This window comes from Vicugna pacos, chromosome 16 (assembly GCF_048564905.1).
Source record: "Vicugna pacos chromosome 16, VicPac4, whole genome shotgun sequence".
NCBI classification, from domain to species: domain Eukaryota; kingdom Metazoa; phylum Chordata; class Mammalia; order Artiodactyla; family Camelidae; genus Vicugna; species Vicugna pacos.
The window spans coordinates 49,602,273-49,618,777 of NC_133002.1; the positions used below are offsets into that span (position 1 = coordinate 49,602,273).

Here is a 16,505-nt window from a genome sequence, read left to right on the forward strand (position 1 = left end):
AATCACTCCTGCAGTATCCTTTATGAAGACCCATAAAAGTTATTTTAAGTCTCAATATTAGGAAAAGTTGTGTCCCTCCTGTGCAACTAATATGTTTTACTCTGTGGACGCTAATACTAGATCATATTTCCCTCTTTTCTTTGGCTACTTGGAAGTTCAGGATAAATTTGTGGACCTCATGGTTTTATCTAAGAGTTAGGGGAAACTGAAGGTCTTTCTGTCTCTCTTTCTCTCTCTCCATCTATTTTAGGAAATTACCAAGCTGCTGCCTTTCCATAGGATTTTTTTGGATCGACTAGAAGAGAATGAAGCCATAGACCAGGACCTGCAGGCTTACATCCTGCACCGGATACACAGCAGCTCAGAGATCCAGAATAACATTTCACTTAATGGCAAAATGGACAATACTACATTTGGCAAACTCAGTTCTCATCTCAAGACCCTCAGTCAAGGGTCCTATCTATACCTGAAACTCACATTTGACCTCATAGAGAAAGGCTATCTAGTGTTAAAGAGCTCTAGCTACAAAGTAGTTCCTGTTTCTCTCTCTGAGGTTTATTTACTGCAATGCAATATGAAGTTCCCAACCCAGTCTTCCTTTGACCGGGTGATGCCTCTCCTGAATGTGGCAGTGGCCTCTCTCCACCCACTGACTGATGAACATATCTTCCAAGCCATCAATGCAGGTAGCATTGAAGGTACACTAGAATGGGAGGATTTTCAGCAGAGAATGGAGAACCTCTCCATGTTCCTAATCAAGCGCAGAGACATGACTCGTATGTTTGTACATCCTTCTTTTCGAGAATGGCTTATCTGGAGAGAAGAAGGAGAGAAAACCAAATTTCTCTGTGATCCCAGGTAAGCCATAGATCTGTAATAAGCAATTCTGAGCCTATTTTGTATTTATTGCATGGAGCATGGGTATTGAAAGCCATGAGAAGTGTTCTTTATTGAACATTTCACATAAAGAAAACACCATCTCTGTTTCTCCTTAAGACAAGGCTATACTGAAGTTAACTAATTATATTTTTTCACAATATTATTTCCTTAAGATTAAAAATCTGCATAGATGTTTAGAATGCTCCCTACATTCCTATATTTTTCTAAATAATTTTCTCTGATCCCAGTATGGGTCACAGGATATAATTAACCATTTAACGGACCTCTTCAGTGTTCTTCAGAAAGAATTGTTGTATTGTTCATCACTTTGTCGTAGAGCAGAATCGTTTTAAAATTGTGCTTGCCCTTTTAAAAGTTATAGTCACCAATGACTGACCCCATTAAAGCCCAGCTGGTGCTAAGATTTACACTGGAAAATGGAATCTTAAACCTAATAGCTGAAAAAAAACTTGAGGAGATCAGCTCATCTAGCCACTCTGCCTTTAGATAAATGAGGTGTCATTATCCCCATTTTACTGTAAAGGCCTTAAGATGCTGAATCACTTGCCCAAAGTCATAAAGTTAATAGGTAGGGGAGAGGGGGAGGGGTTAGGCAAATATATGTACCACCGCACCCCTACCCTGCACCCATGGCAGGCATCTCTGATTGACCCCAGCACTCTTTCCTAATGAGCTTGACCCTGACTTAAGAATCCTTCTCAGCTCAACAAACCAGACCAGATGTGAAACTGTTTGCCATTCTCTTGGATAGGACCTAGATCCTGGCTTTCTAGGGAGGTGTGCTTTCTTCTCCACACTGCCTTTTTAAAAGAGTTACTCCTTTAATGAAGTTGGTGTTTTCAAAAGCAGGTATGTTCCTGATTTTCTGGAAACAAAGAAGACACCGACAACATAGCTGGCAAGCACAGAGCTTGTTCTGGCTCAAAAAGAGGACAGGGCAGATTTGACTGTGCCTTCTGCTGTGACTCCTCAGGGAGACAAGCCGTCTCTGCCCCTGCTAGGGCCTTATTCTCTGGGGGCACGTTCTTCCTCAGGTCTTATTAGAGGCAACTGTGCTTGTGGGCATGCTGTGCAGCCGACTTCATGCCGATTCATTAGAAAATTAGTTCCAGATTCTGATGAAGATAGAGTCAGGCGGGAGATTTTGTGCTATTTTCCCTGAGAGGGTAACTTTTTAAAGAAACATGCTGTCATGGAAAGAAACTGAACTTTTGAGTCAGATTACCTACATATAAATCCTACCTCTTTTAGGAACTGTGACCTTTGGAAAGTTATATAATGTTTCTGAGATAGTTTTCATATCTACATAAAAGGAATAATAATTCCTAGAGTTGTTGAGAATTAAGTGAGGTAACATAGTGTAATGTCTAGACTAGCACAGAGGGTGAAGAAAGTGTTTGGGAAATATTCTTTGTCCTCTGCTCTTTGCAGTAATAGACCCTTTAGGTGGACCTTAACTAAGGCGTGTGGCTCATTGAATAGGCAGCAGTAATCCTCTGCTATTAGCATTTTGGGGCACAAGACTTTACCAACTGGGTCTGAGTCTCTTCTGTAAATTGTGTACCATTCCCAAGAGGATTTTTATTATAAATTTTCACTAGTACTGCTGCTGATGCATAATACAAAGTTGGCAACCACATAGTTAAGAAACCAGTTAAGAACATAGTTTAGAAACATAGTTAAGAACCAGTCAGGTTCGCCTAATGAACACTTTGAAATCAGTTTCCAGAGAAACTTTCCTAGCTGATCTGCTCTCTCATCCTGGAACATCTCAGAGGACTGAAAACTGAGGTCCAAGGCAGCCTGACAAGCACTGAACTAACAGTGTCCTTACAACAGATAGAACTACGGGCTCCCAAAGGAGAAAATATGGTATTTATGCAGCCATACCATGGCTTTACCCTCTCAACATTGTTTATTAACTAGGATCGTTTTAGCAAGAGGCTGGTGCACTGGGACAAGAAGAGCAAACACTTGTAACTTCAGATGCTGTGTAGTCTGTTCCCTGGTGATTGAATAACACTCAGGGCTGCTGAGGGACCATCATATATCACTTAATGGCAGAGAATAAACAGGACCAGGAATTATCAAAAAAGCTTCCTCACTTTTTTCATCTCAGTTGGAATTCAGCCTTCTACCCATCACTGTCTGGCACCAGCTTCATTACTAAGGTATTGATCTCAGAGCTTAAGGCCCCCTGGGTCAATGAGATGGAAATTCACTAAGAATTTAATGTCATTGGCAAAGCCCAAGCTGGCCTTTCAAAGAAACTGGCTGTAATTGCTTTCCATTTTAGGCAAGTATGATTAGCAGGACTGTCTCCAGGCAGTTTGCCTTTATGGCCTTCAGCCTCTACTTCCTGTACATTGTTTCCCAAGTACAAACTATTCTCCACTTTCTCTCCAGCCTCTCTCTAGAGCATCTAATGTATTTCAGTAGACAAAGGAAGACTAACTCAGTGCCTCTGAAATCACATTAGGTAGGCCAGTACCTGACATGCATAAACTCCGTGTAGGGAGACGTTTCAGAAGCAGCAGAACATCTCTCCTAGTCCATTTTCCTGGGCTTTCAACCCTCACTTCTTCACCCTGAACTTACTGGCCTTATTAGGGAGTTAGACACAAATGAGAATATTCTACTGAAGCCAGAAAGTAGTTGACCTTTGTCAGAAATAAACCACCCAGGGAGGTACTTTTGCTAAACTGAAGAGAGTCAGTAATCTGAAGGTGGTGCTGGGAAGCAGAGCTAGAGGCCAGTGCTACAGCTGAGATAGTTTTCTGTATTTTAAATATCAGATGGCTGATTGTCCCAGAATCAGGGCAGACAGTTGACATCCTAATAGGAGTGACCTAATGTTGCATATACCTCTGACTGTCACAGAAAGAAATGAGTTATTGATGTATTTTCTTGGCTTGGTAACAAAGTGTAGGATATTTGTACATATGTGCATGTTTGTGTTATAAGCAAAGTATCACTAAAAAATCCTTTATCACATCAAAACTAAGATTTTAGATCTGCATTCTAGGTAAAAGTATGCCCCTTGAAGCACTCACAGCTTTAGACCTCACCGCCTTATTCTGCTTTCTGTTTTCCACTATTCATTACTGTCCTATTCTGTCATACTCTGAGATCAATCTGTCCTGTATTTTATTCCCTTGACCACTGAGATATCAGATTAACTCACTAATCTAATAAACCAATCTCTGCTGTTATACTAATAAGAGGGAAGTAGAAAACTCATTTGAAGCAACTTGTGCATTTTAAGACATCACCAGCCTTTTTTATCCAACCTATCAATGACTTTGATGGTTGAAATGTGAGGCTGATAGAATAGACAGTTGGGAGCCACCAGCCTTGTGGTGCTGTCCAGTTACTGCTTAATATTTCTGCATAGCTTTAGGCTAGCCCTGAGTGAATCCCCACTCTTTTTTTCTGTTTCCTTTCCTCGTTATCTCTTTTTCATGATATTAGCCTCCCTTTCCCCAGGAACAGCTTTAGATCAACAGTTTGATGTGTGTATATGTGTGTGTGTGTAAAATTAGAATGCTCAGCGGCCTTATTTTTAACCATTTGGATAAAATGCAAGAAGCTTGTTGTAGACTTTATGTAACATGTTTTGAGCTGTGTGACCTAATGAGGTGGTGATTTGGAAGCCCAGTTTGAGTTGACATGATTTCCGCAAACTAAGAGTAGCAAATTTTTGGTGGTGGAAAAGGGAAAAGGCTGCCCAAGTCCTACCTGTACCTGTGGGGGTAGTTGAGTACTTACCTGATTCTTTGTTACCAGAATTGACACAGAAATAAATATTCTGTTAAGATTTTCCTAATTGTTTTGGCCATGTTAATGAATTACGCATTGGAAGTGGGTGCTCCAAAATCCACGTCACAAAGCAGAGTGTCAGAGAAGAAATAGTTTGTCTAAGGGGGGGAAAAAAGAGGGCATTCTCCCTATAAAGGAAAACTAACTTTGTGCCAGGGACTTGTGCAGCCTCTCTTCTTGTAAAATACGTAAAACTGAAATGACCACAAAATGGTGAGTTGCAGGGTTGTGGTGGTTTTATTTACTTGGTTTTTCCAAACATGAGCCTCCAGGCCGGATGACATTTAACCCTACCCTCACTGAAGCACAAACTTGAGCTTACCACTTCTCAGAGCCATTGCAGGCTCCCACAGCAAACCCTTAACTTGGCAGATGGATTCTGATTTCTAAAAGCACTAGGAAGGAATTCAGCAAAGTGATAGATCATAGGAAGAGAAAAAAAGGCTTCTGGAACTAAATCAGCCCTTAGGAAGTTTGGAAGAGTTAAAGCAGAGAGAAGAGAGGTGTAACACCTTTTTACTAGCCCTTGAGTACTAGTTGATGATTTTATCTGCCTAGAAATATTAGCTCTCTGATCTCTGTTTGGGTCTATATCTGCTTCACTTCTAATTCTTTTTTACCACTAAGGAGAAGTCAGTCTTCTGATGTCATGATTTGGATATGCGATTTCTGGGGAGGGAGTTCATTGACTGTAATATTATTGGGGATTTGTCTAATTTGCCAATAAATATCTTTTCCTTATTATCTAATCCAGTTTCTAACTCCCTGTTGGCATCAAGAATAAATTTGAGACTCAGGATAATAATGGAATAACTGTTATTCCAGTGACCCATGGTCATGGTTTTGGAATATAATGCAAGGGAGAAATTACATGCAATTTAATATATATCTTGGAATATGTCCTTAAACTTTAGAAATTTGTTTCTCTTAGCATAAATTATGGGACCCACCTCTGTTAGTCAAATAGGTAAATTGTTCCCATCATTAAAACTCGCATACCTTTGAAAAGGGCGGCAAAAAAAATTTTTTTTTTCCTTTCCTGAGTCCAAAATTAGGTTTGAAAAAGGCTGGTAATCAGAATTCTTCTCCATGCCTGTTTAAATCTAAGAACTACCTCTTTTTACTGTCATAAAAACTCATGTGAAGTTTGCTAAGTTAATAAATATACAGAGAAATCATTCTGCTTGTAAGATGGAGAGAGAGCATCACTTTATGACTTGGTAGGCATGCAGGATAGTCAGCTGATGAAAACGCAGAAGAGACTTGTGCTCTCCTATATGTCTGACTTTACCACAAAAATAATATTGCTTTATACATTTAAATTTTTTATATATGTTGCTTTTCTAAGGTGGATATGCCCAGTACTGGTAAAAGCAACCTCACCTAAGAAGTAGAGCAGGAAAATTTTAAAGGAAATTTTTAATACTGAAAGTAGCATAGGAAATAGAAGCTAATTTGTCCTGTTAATGAGTCTCTGAAGGAACACTGGCTGAGTGAAAAGATGGAAATCCCACAGGCTTTCCTAGGTTGTCAAACCGAGATTAATGGCACAGCAATCAGAAGGAGTTATTGCCAGCTCAGTGGGATATGACAGCACATTTTCTTTTTTGTGAGTGGAGCCACTTAATCAGCTGTCTCTAGAGGTTTTCCAAAACAGATAGATCTTCACATTTGGTAAAATCAACACTAATAGCCTTCTATTCTCTAAACCATAAGAACCTACAGTTGTGAGACATGTATTCACTGTAGCCATCAGCATATCCAGTTGGTTCTACCACCCAAATTTTACTTGTAGATATCCTCTTGTTTCCATCACTACTGACCATATCCTAGGCTCTTACTTTAGTGTCCTAATTGGTCTCTCCTTCATTCCATTCTCCCCCTGACAGCCAAAGAGATTTTTAAAAAACACAAATCAGACCATGTGACCTCTTCCTGAAAATCCTTCAATGGCTTCTTCTTGTGATTAGAATAAAATCAAAGCCAGATTCGTCAAAGCTCTATATTACAAAGATAGCTTCTGCCTACCTCTGTAACTAAGTTCACTCATCCTCCCTCTTACTCACAGTTTCTCGTCATAATTGGTCATCTGCCAGTTCCTAGAAGTTGCTCAGCTCTTTCCCACCCCTGGCTCTTTGCACTTGACAGTTCCCGCCAGCTTCCCCTCTCTCCTCACATGGCAAGATCTTTCACTCCTCCTTCAGATCTCAGCCTCCTAAGAGACTTCCACTTGTCACCTTATCTAAGAAAGTCCTTCCTGGTTTTCTTTATCATAGCAACCTTCTTACTTTCTAATGCTGATCACAGTCTTTTATTAATTTATTGCCTGTGAATACTTATTTATTGTCCACTTTCCTCTCTAGAATCTGAATGAACTCGGTGAGGACAAGAACCTTCTTGTCATGCCCATCTTGGTCTTTCTGAGCATTAATAGAGTGCTTGGTACATAGTAAATATTTTTTAAAATAATGAATTAATGAGTGAACAAAGAAATGATAAGTAGTACTGATTTTAAGTTTGCATTGAGAAACTCTTCTCACAGTTAAACAGAAAGTATCTTTTGTTCATTCTATTACTGTGCAGCAGGAGTAAGTGAAGGCATGCATTTCAGCATGCATTCAGTGAGCATTTATTAAGTAATATATTCAAGGCTCTGTGTTAAGCACTGTGGGTGGGGATACAAAAATAAGTAAAGTTGATCTATCTACCAAGATTTACAGGTTAGTTTTAACAGGCAAATTTAGAACTAGCTATAATTTAAGGCAGAGTGTTGTGCTAGAGGTATAAACAAAGAGCAAGGAACATGGAGAAGGAAGACGTGATCAGTCTTCCTAAGCCTGTTGTTGGTGTTTCAAACTGTGACAGTCCAGTGGAGTCACAGCTCTTCTGCTTCGTGAAGCCCTGCCAACCGCCTAAAGACTTCACTGGCAGAGGAGAGGCAGAGAAGTGTCCATTCTCCTAGGGTCAGAGATTCATCAACAGAACAGAAGGGCAGTGGGAAACTATAAGGAAAAGTGGGAGAAAGCAGTAAATTTCCATCCAGGTTCTATGTTTGGAAAGAAATTATGCTGCTCCACCCATTTCTACAAAAGTTCATCTTGGGCATGCCTTACTTACAGTCTGCTACTTATCATCGGCTCTTTCATTTCCACTTTGAAAATGAAACAGCAAGACAAGCTAACTAGAAATGTATTTTGTATTCAGGTTCCATGAGAAAGCCACAAAAAGAACATGCCAAAGCAGTTACTGCCTGATAAGCTAAAGGTGGAGGGAAGAATTTTTGTAAAGATGTGGGTGTCATTTGCAACAAGCAGACTGTAAGGCAGCAACCACCAAAGTTTATCTGCAGGCAGAATTTTTAAGATGAGAGATGAAAAAGATCAAGATTGTCAATCTATTCTCAGTAATTGAGTCACAGTCACCCTCATTTCACAGTTGATCAGTAGCAACAGAGATGCCTACAAATTTAAGGCTGAACTGGGTAGTGAATTAGAAAGTAGATCTGGAAGTCCTTGCGTTGCTCTTCCTCAAACCCAAAAGTTACTGAACTTTTATTCTACATCAAAGACTGGGCTATATACTAGAGAAACTTAGGTGGATAAGACACGCCGTGTCACTAAAGCCATTACCCTCCAAAGGGATATCAGACACATAGCAGCCAGTGACAGTGCCATAGTACAAAGTACCAAGGGAACCTAGACAAAGAGAAAATACTTTGCAGAACAAGTGACATTCAGGGTCAGCCTTGAAGGATGAGTTGATTCCAATAAGCAGCATTGGAACAGGAGAACACTGTAGGCAGGCTAGAAAACATAATGGCAGGAATAAAAGCAAGTGACAATATATACAAGACCTTGTGGTAGCTCACAGCAAAAAAGAAGGCGACAATGAATATATGTATGTTCATGTATAACTGAAAAATTGTGCTCTACACTGGAAGTTGACACAACATTGTAAACTGACTATAACTCAATTTAAAAAATGTCTAAAAAACTAAATTAAATTTTAAAAAAAGCAAGTGACGATAGGAAGTACCTTTGGGGAATTGTGAGAAGCTATGATTAGAAAATGACACATGGTCAGAGAATGAAAGGAAGTATCACTAGGAAAAATGTCTTGAATGCCATGTTTAAGACTTTACAATTTATTCCATAGACAGTGGAAAGTGTCTATAACATTGTGAGAAGGAGGAGATAATGATCTGATAACTCTGATGATATGAAAAATAGCTCTGAAAAACAGGTAGGGATACTAGTGATGAGATTTATAGCAATGGTCTGGGTGAGAAATAACAAGACCTTTAATGTAAGAACACTCTGAATGGAGAGTAGGGATTCTAGCATAAACAAAGGCAGGAGGAAGAACAGAGTTAGGGGATAAGGTGAGTTCTATTTTGGACATGTTTATGATGAACTATCTTCAAGGGAAGATACGCAGATATATTTAGAAATGTCACCTTGGAAAATAGAAAAAGAGAAAGTTGAAGGCACAGGGTTATGGATTTGGGCGTTATCAGCAAATAACTGACAGTAGAAACCATGGAACTAAACGAGATCACCCAGGTTAAGAGTATAAACCAGGAACTTTAGAATCATGAAAACAGAATATGTATATTTAAATGCTAGAAGAAAATGGTGAGCCAGATAATAATTTACAAGAATAATACTTAGGGAAACAAGGAAAGTAAGGTCATGGAAGACAAAGGAGATGTTTCTGGGTTGGGTCTGAAGTGACGAATATAATTTCTGCCTATATTCCATTAGCCAGAACTCAGTCATATGATCCCACTTGAATGTGAACACAAGGTTCCTGGCAAAGTAACTGCTTCCCAACAACTCTTGACTGTGGAAAGGAGCACAAGCCTAGATAGCTCTCCATCTCTGCCCCGTAATTCCACCCTCATTCAATCGCCCTAAATAATTTCCTACGTTTACTTCTATAATCAAAGACATTCCACAGCAACACACGTTATTTCTGCCCACATTGGAAAACAGATAGGATAAGCTTTAGATTATAAGCAGTTCCTCGCCAGCTGGCTGTACCTATACATTTTATCACATCTGAGCACCGCATAGAAGGGTATCAAAACACTTAAGTGTTGTTTCCCTGAAACCCTGAAGTGTTGTGTATCCAGTTTGTCATCACAAGAGCTGGTGAAATCTGTGTGACTACACATTAGTGACTGTGACTAGAACAATGGAGAAGACATCCTTGCTGGAAATACTTGAGTCCATGTGTTAGTATGTTTCAGTACTACAAATAGAAACTTTAAGATTAACTATCTCCCTGGGTGCTAAGTGAAAATCTATTAGAAAAACAGACATAGCTCCATTGTATATTTGTGTAAAACAGCTGTTACCCAACTTCCAAACTGTTCAGTGGTTAGAGGGTAGAGATGGTGATTCTTGCCTTAGAAAGGGTTTTTTGTCTTAAAGACTCTGTAACCCTGAACTCTTGAGGCATAGGGAAACAGGGACACCAGGCCAGGGTAGCTCCTCACTGTCTCATCATTTGTAGTTACCCAAGTGTGAGTACCACTTGTCTCCAGCAATCCATATTGAGGGGCTGCTGATGCCTGAAAGTGGAGTGGAGGTTGTATCTACCCTCGACTGTTCTGGATACTACCTTCTATGCCTTTTGTCAAAGCATGTATGTCCAGGCGAGGGGACAGTGCTGGGGGAAGAGTCTTCCTCTGACATGTGATTGACTCTCTCCTAAAATATCTCAGAGCAGGTATATCTTGAATATAAGGCTTATATCCTCCTAGACCTCTGATCTACATGGGAATTTTATATTACTCCTGTTAGCTTAACTTTTACCTTATTTCTTGAGACCAGTTAGCTCTTTCCTTATCCCCACTCTGCCTGAAGTTACACTACCAGGTTTTCCTGCAGTGACTAACAGTGAATGGTACCCATATATGGATTTCCCTCTTGGCTGTAAAGGTAGTGGGGTTATGTGTGGAGAGGCAAAGACTTCAGTTTAGGATATCACATTTCACCTGGCTGCACACATTAAAGATTAAAGGTCTATTTGAGCACACAGTCATCTTCTAATATGTTTAAAATCTTGGATGGTTAATGTACATTCCTTTAGTATAGCACAGTGCTATTTACTACGGAGGATATAAAAGAAATGTAAAGTACATTTCATGGAATATCTCTCACTTACTTCTCACCAAAGTCCTGAAAGATAGGTATTACTATCCCTGTCTTACAGAAAGATTAAAAAGCTTGTCCAAGGTTACAGCTTGTAAGGGACAGAACTGGGGTTTGAACATAGATCTATCTGATTTTGTTTCAGAGGTGAGGAGGCAGCACTGTGAAAGCAGATGGGGAGTCTGCAGGGTAACTGAATCACAAGGTGACCTCATTATATAAGCTATGGGGAAATACTTCTTTTGCCCTCGCCACTGCCATCCCCCATATGTGTCTTTATAACCTATGTGAACCCACATTAAAGCTGGTTTTGATTACCATCATCTTTAATTATAGAGGGAAAAAAACACAGTTGTGTTCAGTGATGCCTAAAATGTCACATTGACTAGAGCTGTCTCTGTTTCTTAACTACTCTCTCCCAAAATGCTAATCAAAAAGTGTCAAAATTAACAGTTATTGATTTTAATTAGAAGAATTCAGAGTATATACTATGAAAATGAATATGTTATTCTTTACATTGGTCAACTTTTTCATATAAACTTGCCCAGAAGTGAAGAACAAGTTGCTAATCTTGTCAGCATGGTTATGGAACTAGGTTTCAGAAGACTTTGGGTTCTCACCTCATCTCTTTTACATCTTAGTCATGTGAGCTGGGATCTGTCCTTCAATCCTGCTGAGCCTCAGTCAATCTCCTGCCATATTAGGAGGAATATTTGCTCCTTTACCTATAAGTGTTCTAGTATTTTGAAAACCAAAAGGTAATGTACAAATGTGTAAGGTATTATTATTCATTTATTCTGCAACTATGTACTTCTATTAGCTAGGGGTACATGTGTGAAAAAATATGGCTTCTAGCCCAGGGCAGTCTAGTAGGAAGACTAACATGCAGACAGAGAGAGTGTGCTGCAGTCGGGGCTGTGATGGAGCTATGGAGCTATGTGCCAAGGACAAGTACCAAAAGGAAGGAACCCCTCACTCTGTCTGGGGTGGCAGGTACCAGGGAAGGCATCACAGAGGAGAGATGGTGTGAACTGAGACTTAAAGAATGAGAAATAGTTTGCCCAATGAACTAAATGGAGAAGAGAATTCCAGGCAGAAGGAAAGCATGTTTGCAACCCTAGAATAATTTACTTTGTCTGGAATTAAAAGTACAAGATAAGGAGGTAAAGACAGACAAATGGATAAGTGACAAATTAGGGAGAGTCTTTGAACACCATGCTAAGGATTATGTATAGGAGGAAATATAAAGCCATTGAAGAATTTTTTTTTATTGAGGCCATGCTTGCCAATCATGGAAGAATTTTGAGGAGAATTTTTTGCTCAGGTTTCTGCGGTGTAGATTATTGGCATGGGCCAGGAAGAAGGCAGTGGAGAGAATGAGGCTCTTGAAATTATCCAGGAGAGAAAGTGTAAAGGGAGGAGAAAAACAACCGCTAGGTTTTACGCCTGAGTGACTGGAAATATTTTTTTTAAAAATAAAAGAGTCTTAAGGGGATTTAGTTTTGAGGGAATGCTTCAACTTCAAAAAGTGCCGTCTGACAGGTCATTTTGGAGGGAGAGGGATCCAGCAGGCAGCTAGAGAAGCAAAAAGAGATCTCAGTGCTGGAGAAGTCATTGTGGGAGCCGTTCACATCGAAATGAGAGTTGAAGCCAGGAGTCCAGGCGAGAGCTACCTAGGGAAGAAGAGTGAATGGGGAATAAAGCAAAGAAGTTATGTAACTGAAGGAAATGGAGCGAAAAGGACTAAGGCAGTGTCACAAATGTTGAGAAAAGAGATAGTTTCCAGGGAAACAGGAAGACTAATGCTAGAGGGAGAAAATAAAAGGAGGGAAAAAAGATCAAAGGTTAAAAGAAAACCAATTAAGAGGCTACTACGGATCTTGGAGAATGGTGAGGCTAGGAGTCAAAAGGAATAAGGTTCAGGAGTGAGCAGATAATAAGCAAAGTAGAAATAAATGCAGGCAAGTTCACATATAGACACATTCAGACTATAGGTTAGCCTGTGGCATTGTATTTTGTCAGAACAGTAAAACACAAATGGAAATGGCAGCCCTCAGTGTAAATTGCTATTTTACTTTTAGCGTCCTGAACACTGTAAGCTTTGAGGCCAGTGAACTGATCAGAATCGTTCTTTTATGAACAATGTAATATGCCTGAACCCAAAAAGAAATGAACTACAGTTGTCACCTTCCGCTTTTCCTTGACCTGTATGGTTTGCAGTTTCTCCTCGGTGCCTGATCAACAACAGCAAAAGCAAAGTGTCGTCTGGAGCTGCAAAAATGCCTCCTAGAGAAATGCAAGCGTCTTACCGGGTGTCTTAGTTAACGGTAGTAAAGTGAAAGCACTTGGGCAGTCAGTTCTGTGTTTAACTGAAAATCCATGTCCTTGTCAGACATGAGCTTTTTCCTTAATCCTGCTGGGCATGGATTCTCATTAGAGGCCTGAAGCATAAGTAGTGGATCAGAGGCCTGTATTCATGAGTTCTAGTCACTGTGCACAGTCATGGATGAGTCACTTAAAGTAATAATTCCTACACCAGGGAGGAGACAATAATTTCATTGTTAATAAGTGGATCGGATTTTGAGAACTTGAGATAGGGCATTTTATAAATGGTTCTCATTAACTTCTAACTTGCCTGTGCTCTATTAAAGTACTCTACCGACTACTTTGGGATATATAAAGGAATATATAAAGGGTTATATTTCAAGGATATATAAAAGCTCGGTAGCAATTTCTAGATTTTGTGAGTGTGAAACAACCCTGGGCTTACACCTTCTGATGAGACTGATGATTCTATGCAGGGTACAGTTGTCTGAGACATTGTCTCAATTACATAAGTCTCTTTCCTTTACGGTTAATCTTACCCAGTCAAATAAAGTGACCTGGTATCCACTAGAATTCAGAAATTCTGTGAAGCTGAAGATCAGAAGATGGTAGAATTTCTTTTTAAAGTTTTACAGAAATGAAATCTGAGATGATTCCTATTAGGATGGGAGCTGTCCCATCTCCTGTATTCCAAGTTCTTTACTGAAGCTATGGAAGGAAGGAAGAGAAGAAGGAAGGGAGGGAGGGAGGAAGAAAAAAGTGTAACATTTGTTTTTCAGACTTTAGTATAACATATCTTCAAATGTTGAGCCTGGCAGAGTAGCCAGTGTTAAATATGAGAGAAAATCGCCCAGTAGACATTTGGGCCTCCTTTAAAGAAAGTGTCACTGACAAAAATTCACTTGCTGTTTTTCCTTCTTTTGATTAATTCATTAGGCTTGAAACTGGAATAAGGTTTCATTTCCCTTCTCTATGACTCTCCAAGTGAAAGGAGTAAAAGAGTTGTGTTATCAGTAGCATAAATACCGGTGCTGACACTAAGGTGGTAGGGAGTATAGAGACAGTGCTGAGTGTCCATGATTCCTACAGGCTACAGTAAATGTGGTAAGAAGGCACATCCCAAAGCTGATCCAGTGTCCTTTTTTTGATGCCCAATTTTCTCTTGCTTCCAAAAAATTTTATTGAGAATTTTTATGTGCAGTACACCACATATGACACTATGGAGACTATAAGTAACTCAAGGTCTCTATCATAAATGGAAATAAAAATATACTCCACAGCCCTGTGCATACACACATATCTTACATACATATATGCATACATACATCCACACGTATAAGAGTATATCATCATTAGGATGCTTTGAATTGGAAGAAATGGAAAACACCAACTTAAATGGATTAAACAATAAAGACATTTGTCACATCATGTAACAAGTAGTCCAAACTTAGGGCAGCTTCTGATTCTGTACAGTCAGGGCTCAGGCTCTCCTTTTCAGCAGTTTCTCTTAGCTTCGTCTTTCTGTTAACTTTGTCTTCAGGCCAGCTGACCACACAATTACAAGAGGGCTGTGGCAGCTCTGGCATCATGGGCAGATCAGACAACATGCAGAGGCAGAGAAAGGGTTTCTCTTTCATGAATAGACTGGAGATCTGTTAACAAGGAGATGGGGATGGGGAATGGGTACTATCAGGAAACCTACAGTCTAGTAGAGGAGCGAACATGTAACTGTGGTAGATACTCTACTAAAGGTATATACAACCTGTGATGTTAGTACTCCTTGGCTGGGAGAAAATGTTAGAGCGGAGAGAGTCTTGGTAGAGGCTGATCAGGAAAAAAACTTCACATGGGGACGAGGTTGTTAATCCAGTTTGGGACACATTGAATCTGAGGCACTATGAGACCTCTAGGTAGAGAAGTCCAGTAGACAGTTGGATGTATGTTGATCTAAGGCTGAGAAGTCTAGATAGAGACAAAGATAATGGGAATTAGCTGGTGGCAAAGGCTCTGAGGATGGATGAACTAATCCAGAGGACAGACTAGGGCCAAAAATGAGATCCTGAGGAAATAACACTGACATTTAAAGTAGGGGTGAAATAAGAGGAGCTGACAGAGACAGAAAATAAAATGAATCTTTCAATGCCATCTGTGTGTGGGACGGGTGTAAGCCAACTAGAAATGACATTTTGTGATATTCACACATGTGATTTGGGTAAAGGACTGGTAAAAGCTAGGAACCTTTCAGTACCCATTATTTACCCAGTAGCAGGTGCCCTTCTGTAAGAAACTGGTTGAATGAGACGGTTTTGCTGGCGGTATGGCTAGATAGACCTGAACAGTCCTCTACCCAAAGAAGAACTGAGGCATTAGAATTTCTAAAATGAGTCTCTCTTTCTTTGCAGGAGTGGTCACACATTACTTGCCTTCTGGTTTTCCCGCCAAGAGGGAAAACTAAACCGACAGCAGACTATTGAATTGGGACATCACATCCTCAAAGCACACATTTTTAAGGTAATTAAGGAAGTTGGAGGCGTTTTTTCTTTCCATTTCCAGCAGGCTCTCCGTAACACTGTGTGCACGAAGCTGCTGTTGTGTCAGTATGGTCTCTGCTTTCTGAAATTAGTTTGTTGCAAAGTTGGTTCATCTCGTAAAATTTCTGACCTGTTCCTCCCTAGGCCAAAACCCCATTTGTCATCTCCCAGTTTAGTGGATTGCTAGGCTGTCCAGGAAATTACATGTATAATCATTTATGTAAGAAGCATACACACATGTACTTGTGTACTCCATATATCACCTCCCATCTCCTGAAAATAGTCATGTAGTAGCATTAGTTGCAGGTTTTTCGTAATTTCTTAAAAAAAAAAATCACTGAGAGCAGTTTTGTTACTTGTTTTAGTGAAGATTTTAATATTCCTAGTGCTGTGATTTCCAAACTGTTGATCTAGAACCAACCATAACCTTCCTTTGAGCTACTTCCCCCATTCTCTCTTCAAATTTTAATTCCATCTTTTCTTTCAGTAGTTTTAAAACTTTTAAGAACTCTAAGCATCAGCTTCCCTCTCTCAACATTCACAGGGCCAGGATGGAGGACCCAGAAGAGGGCATGTAATTCATCTGTTTGTGCTTGGATGCATTCATTTGTTTATTCACTGCTTACTGAGACGTTTTACTAAGTACTGGGGACATAAAACCAAAAAAGATACAGCCCCTAATTTCAAGAAATTTATAGTCTAGATAGCAGTTGTGGGGTAAAGCACAAAAGTTGAGGAAATTTGTTCTCCTGACTTTTCTAGCCCGTAGTCT

General features: G+C 39.8%; 1 protein-coding gene across 5 annotated transcripts in view; it reads left to right on the forward strand.

Annotated features, from left to right (window-relative positions):
• Nucleotides 1–16,505, forward strand: part of TANC2 (tetratricopeptide repeat, ankyrin repeat and coiled-coil containing 2) — a 309,551-nt gene that overhangs the window by 251,058 nt on the left and 41,988 nt on the right. For all 5 annotated transcript variants that reach the window (XM_015235187.3, XM_031685573.2, XM_031685574.2 and 2 more), the window contains 2 exons: nucleotides 251–858; nucleotides 15,605–15,713. In XM_015235187.3, the coding sequence (XP_015090673.1) occupies nucleotides 251–858; nucleotides 15,605–15,713 (717 nt within the window). The remainder of the gene's footprint in view (nucleotides 1–250; nucleotides 859–15,604; nucleotides 15,714–16,505) is intronic.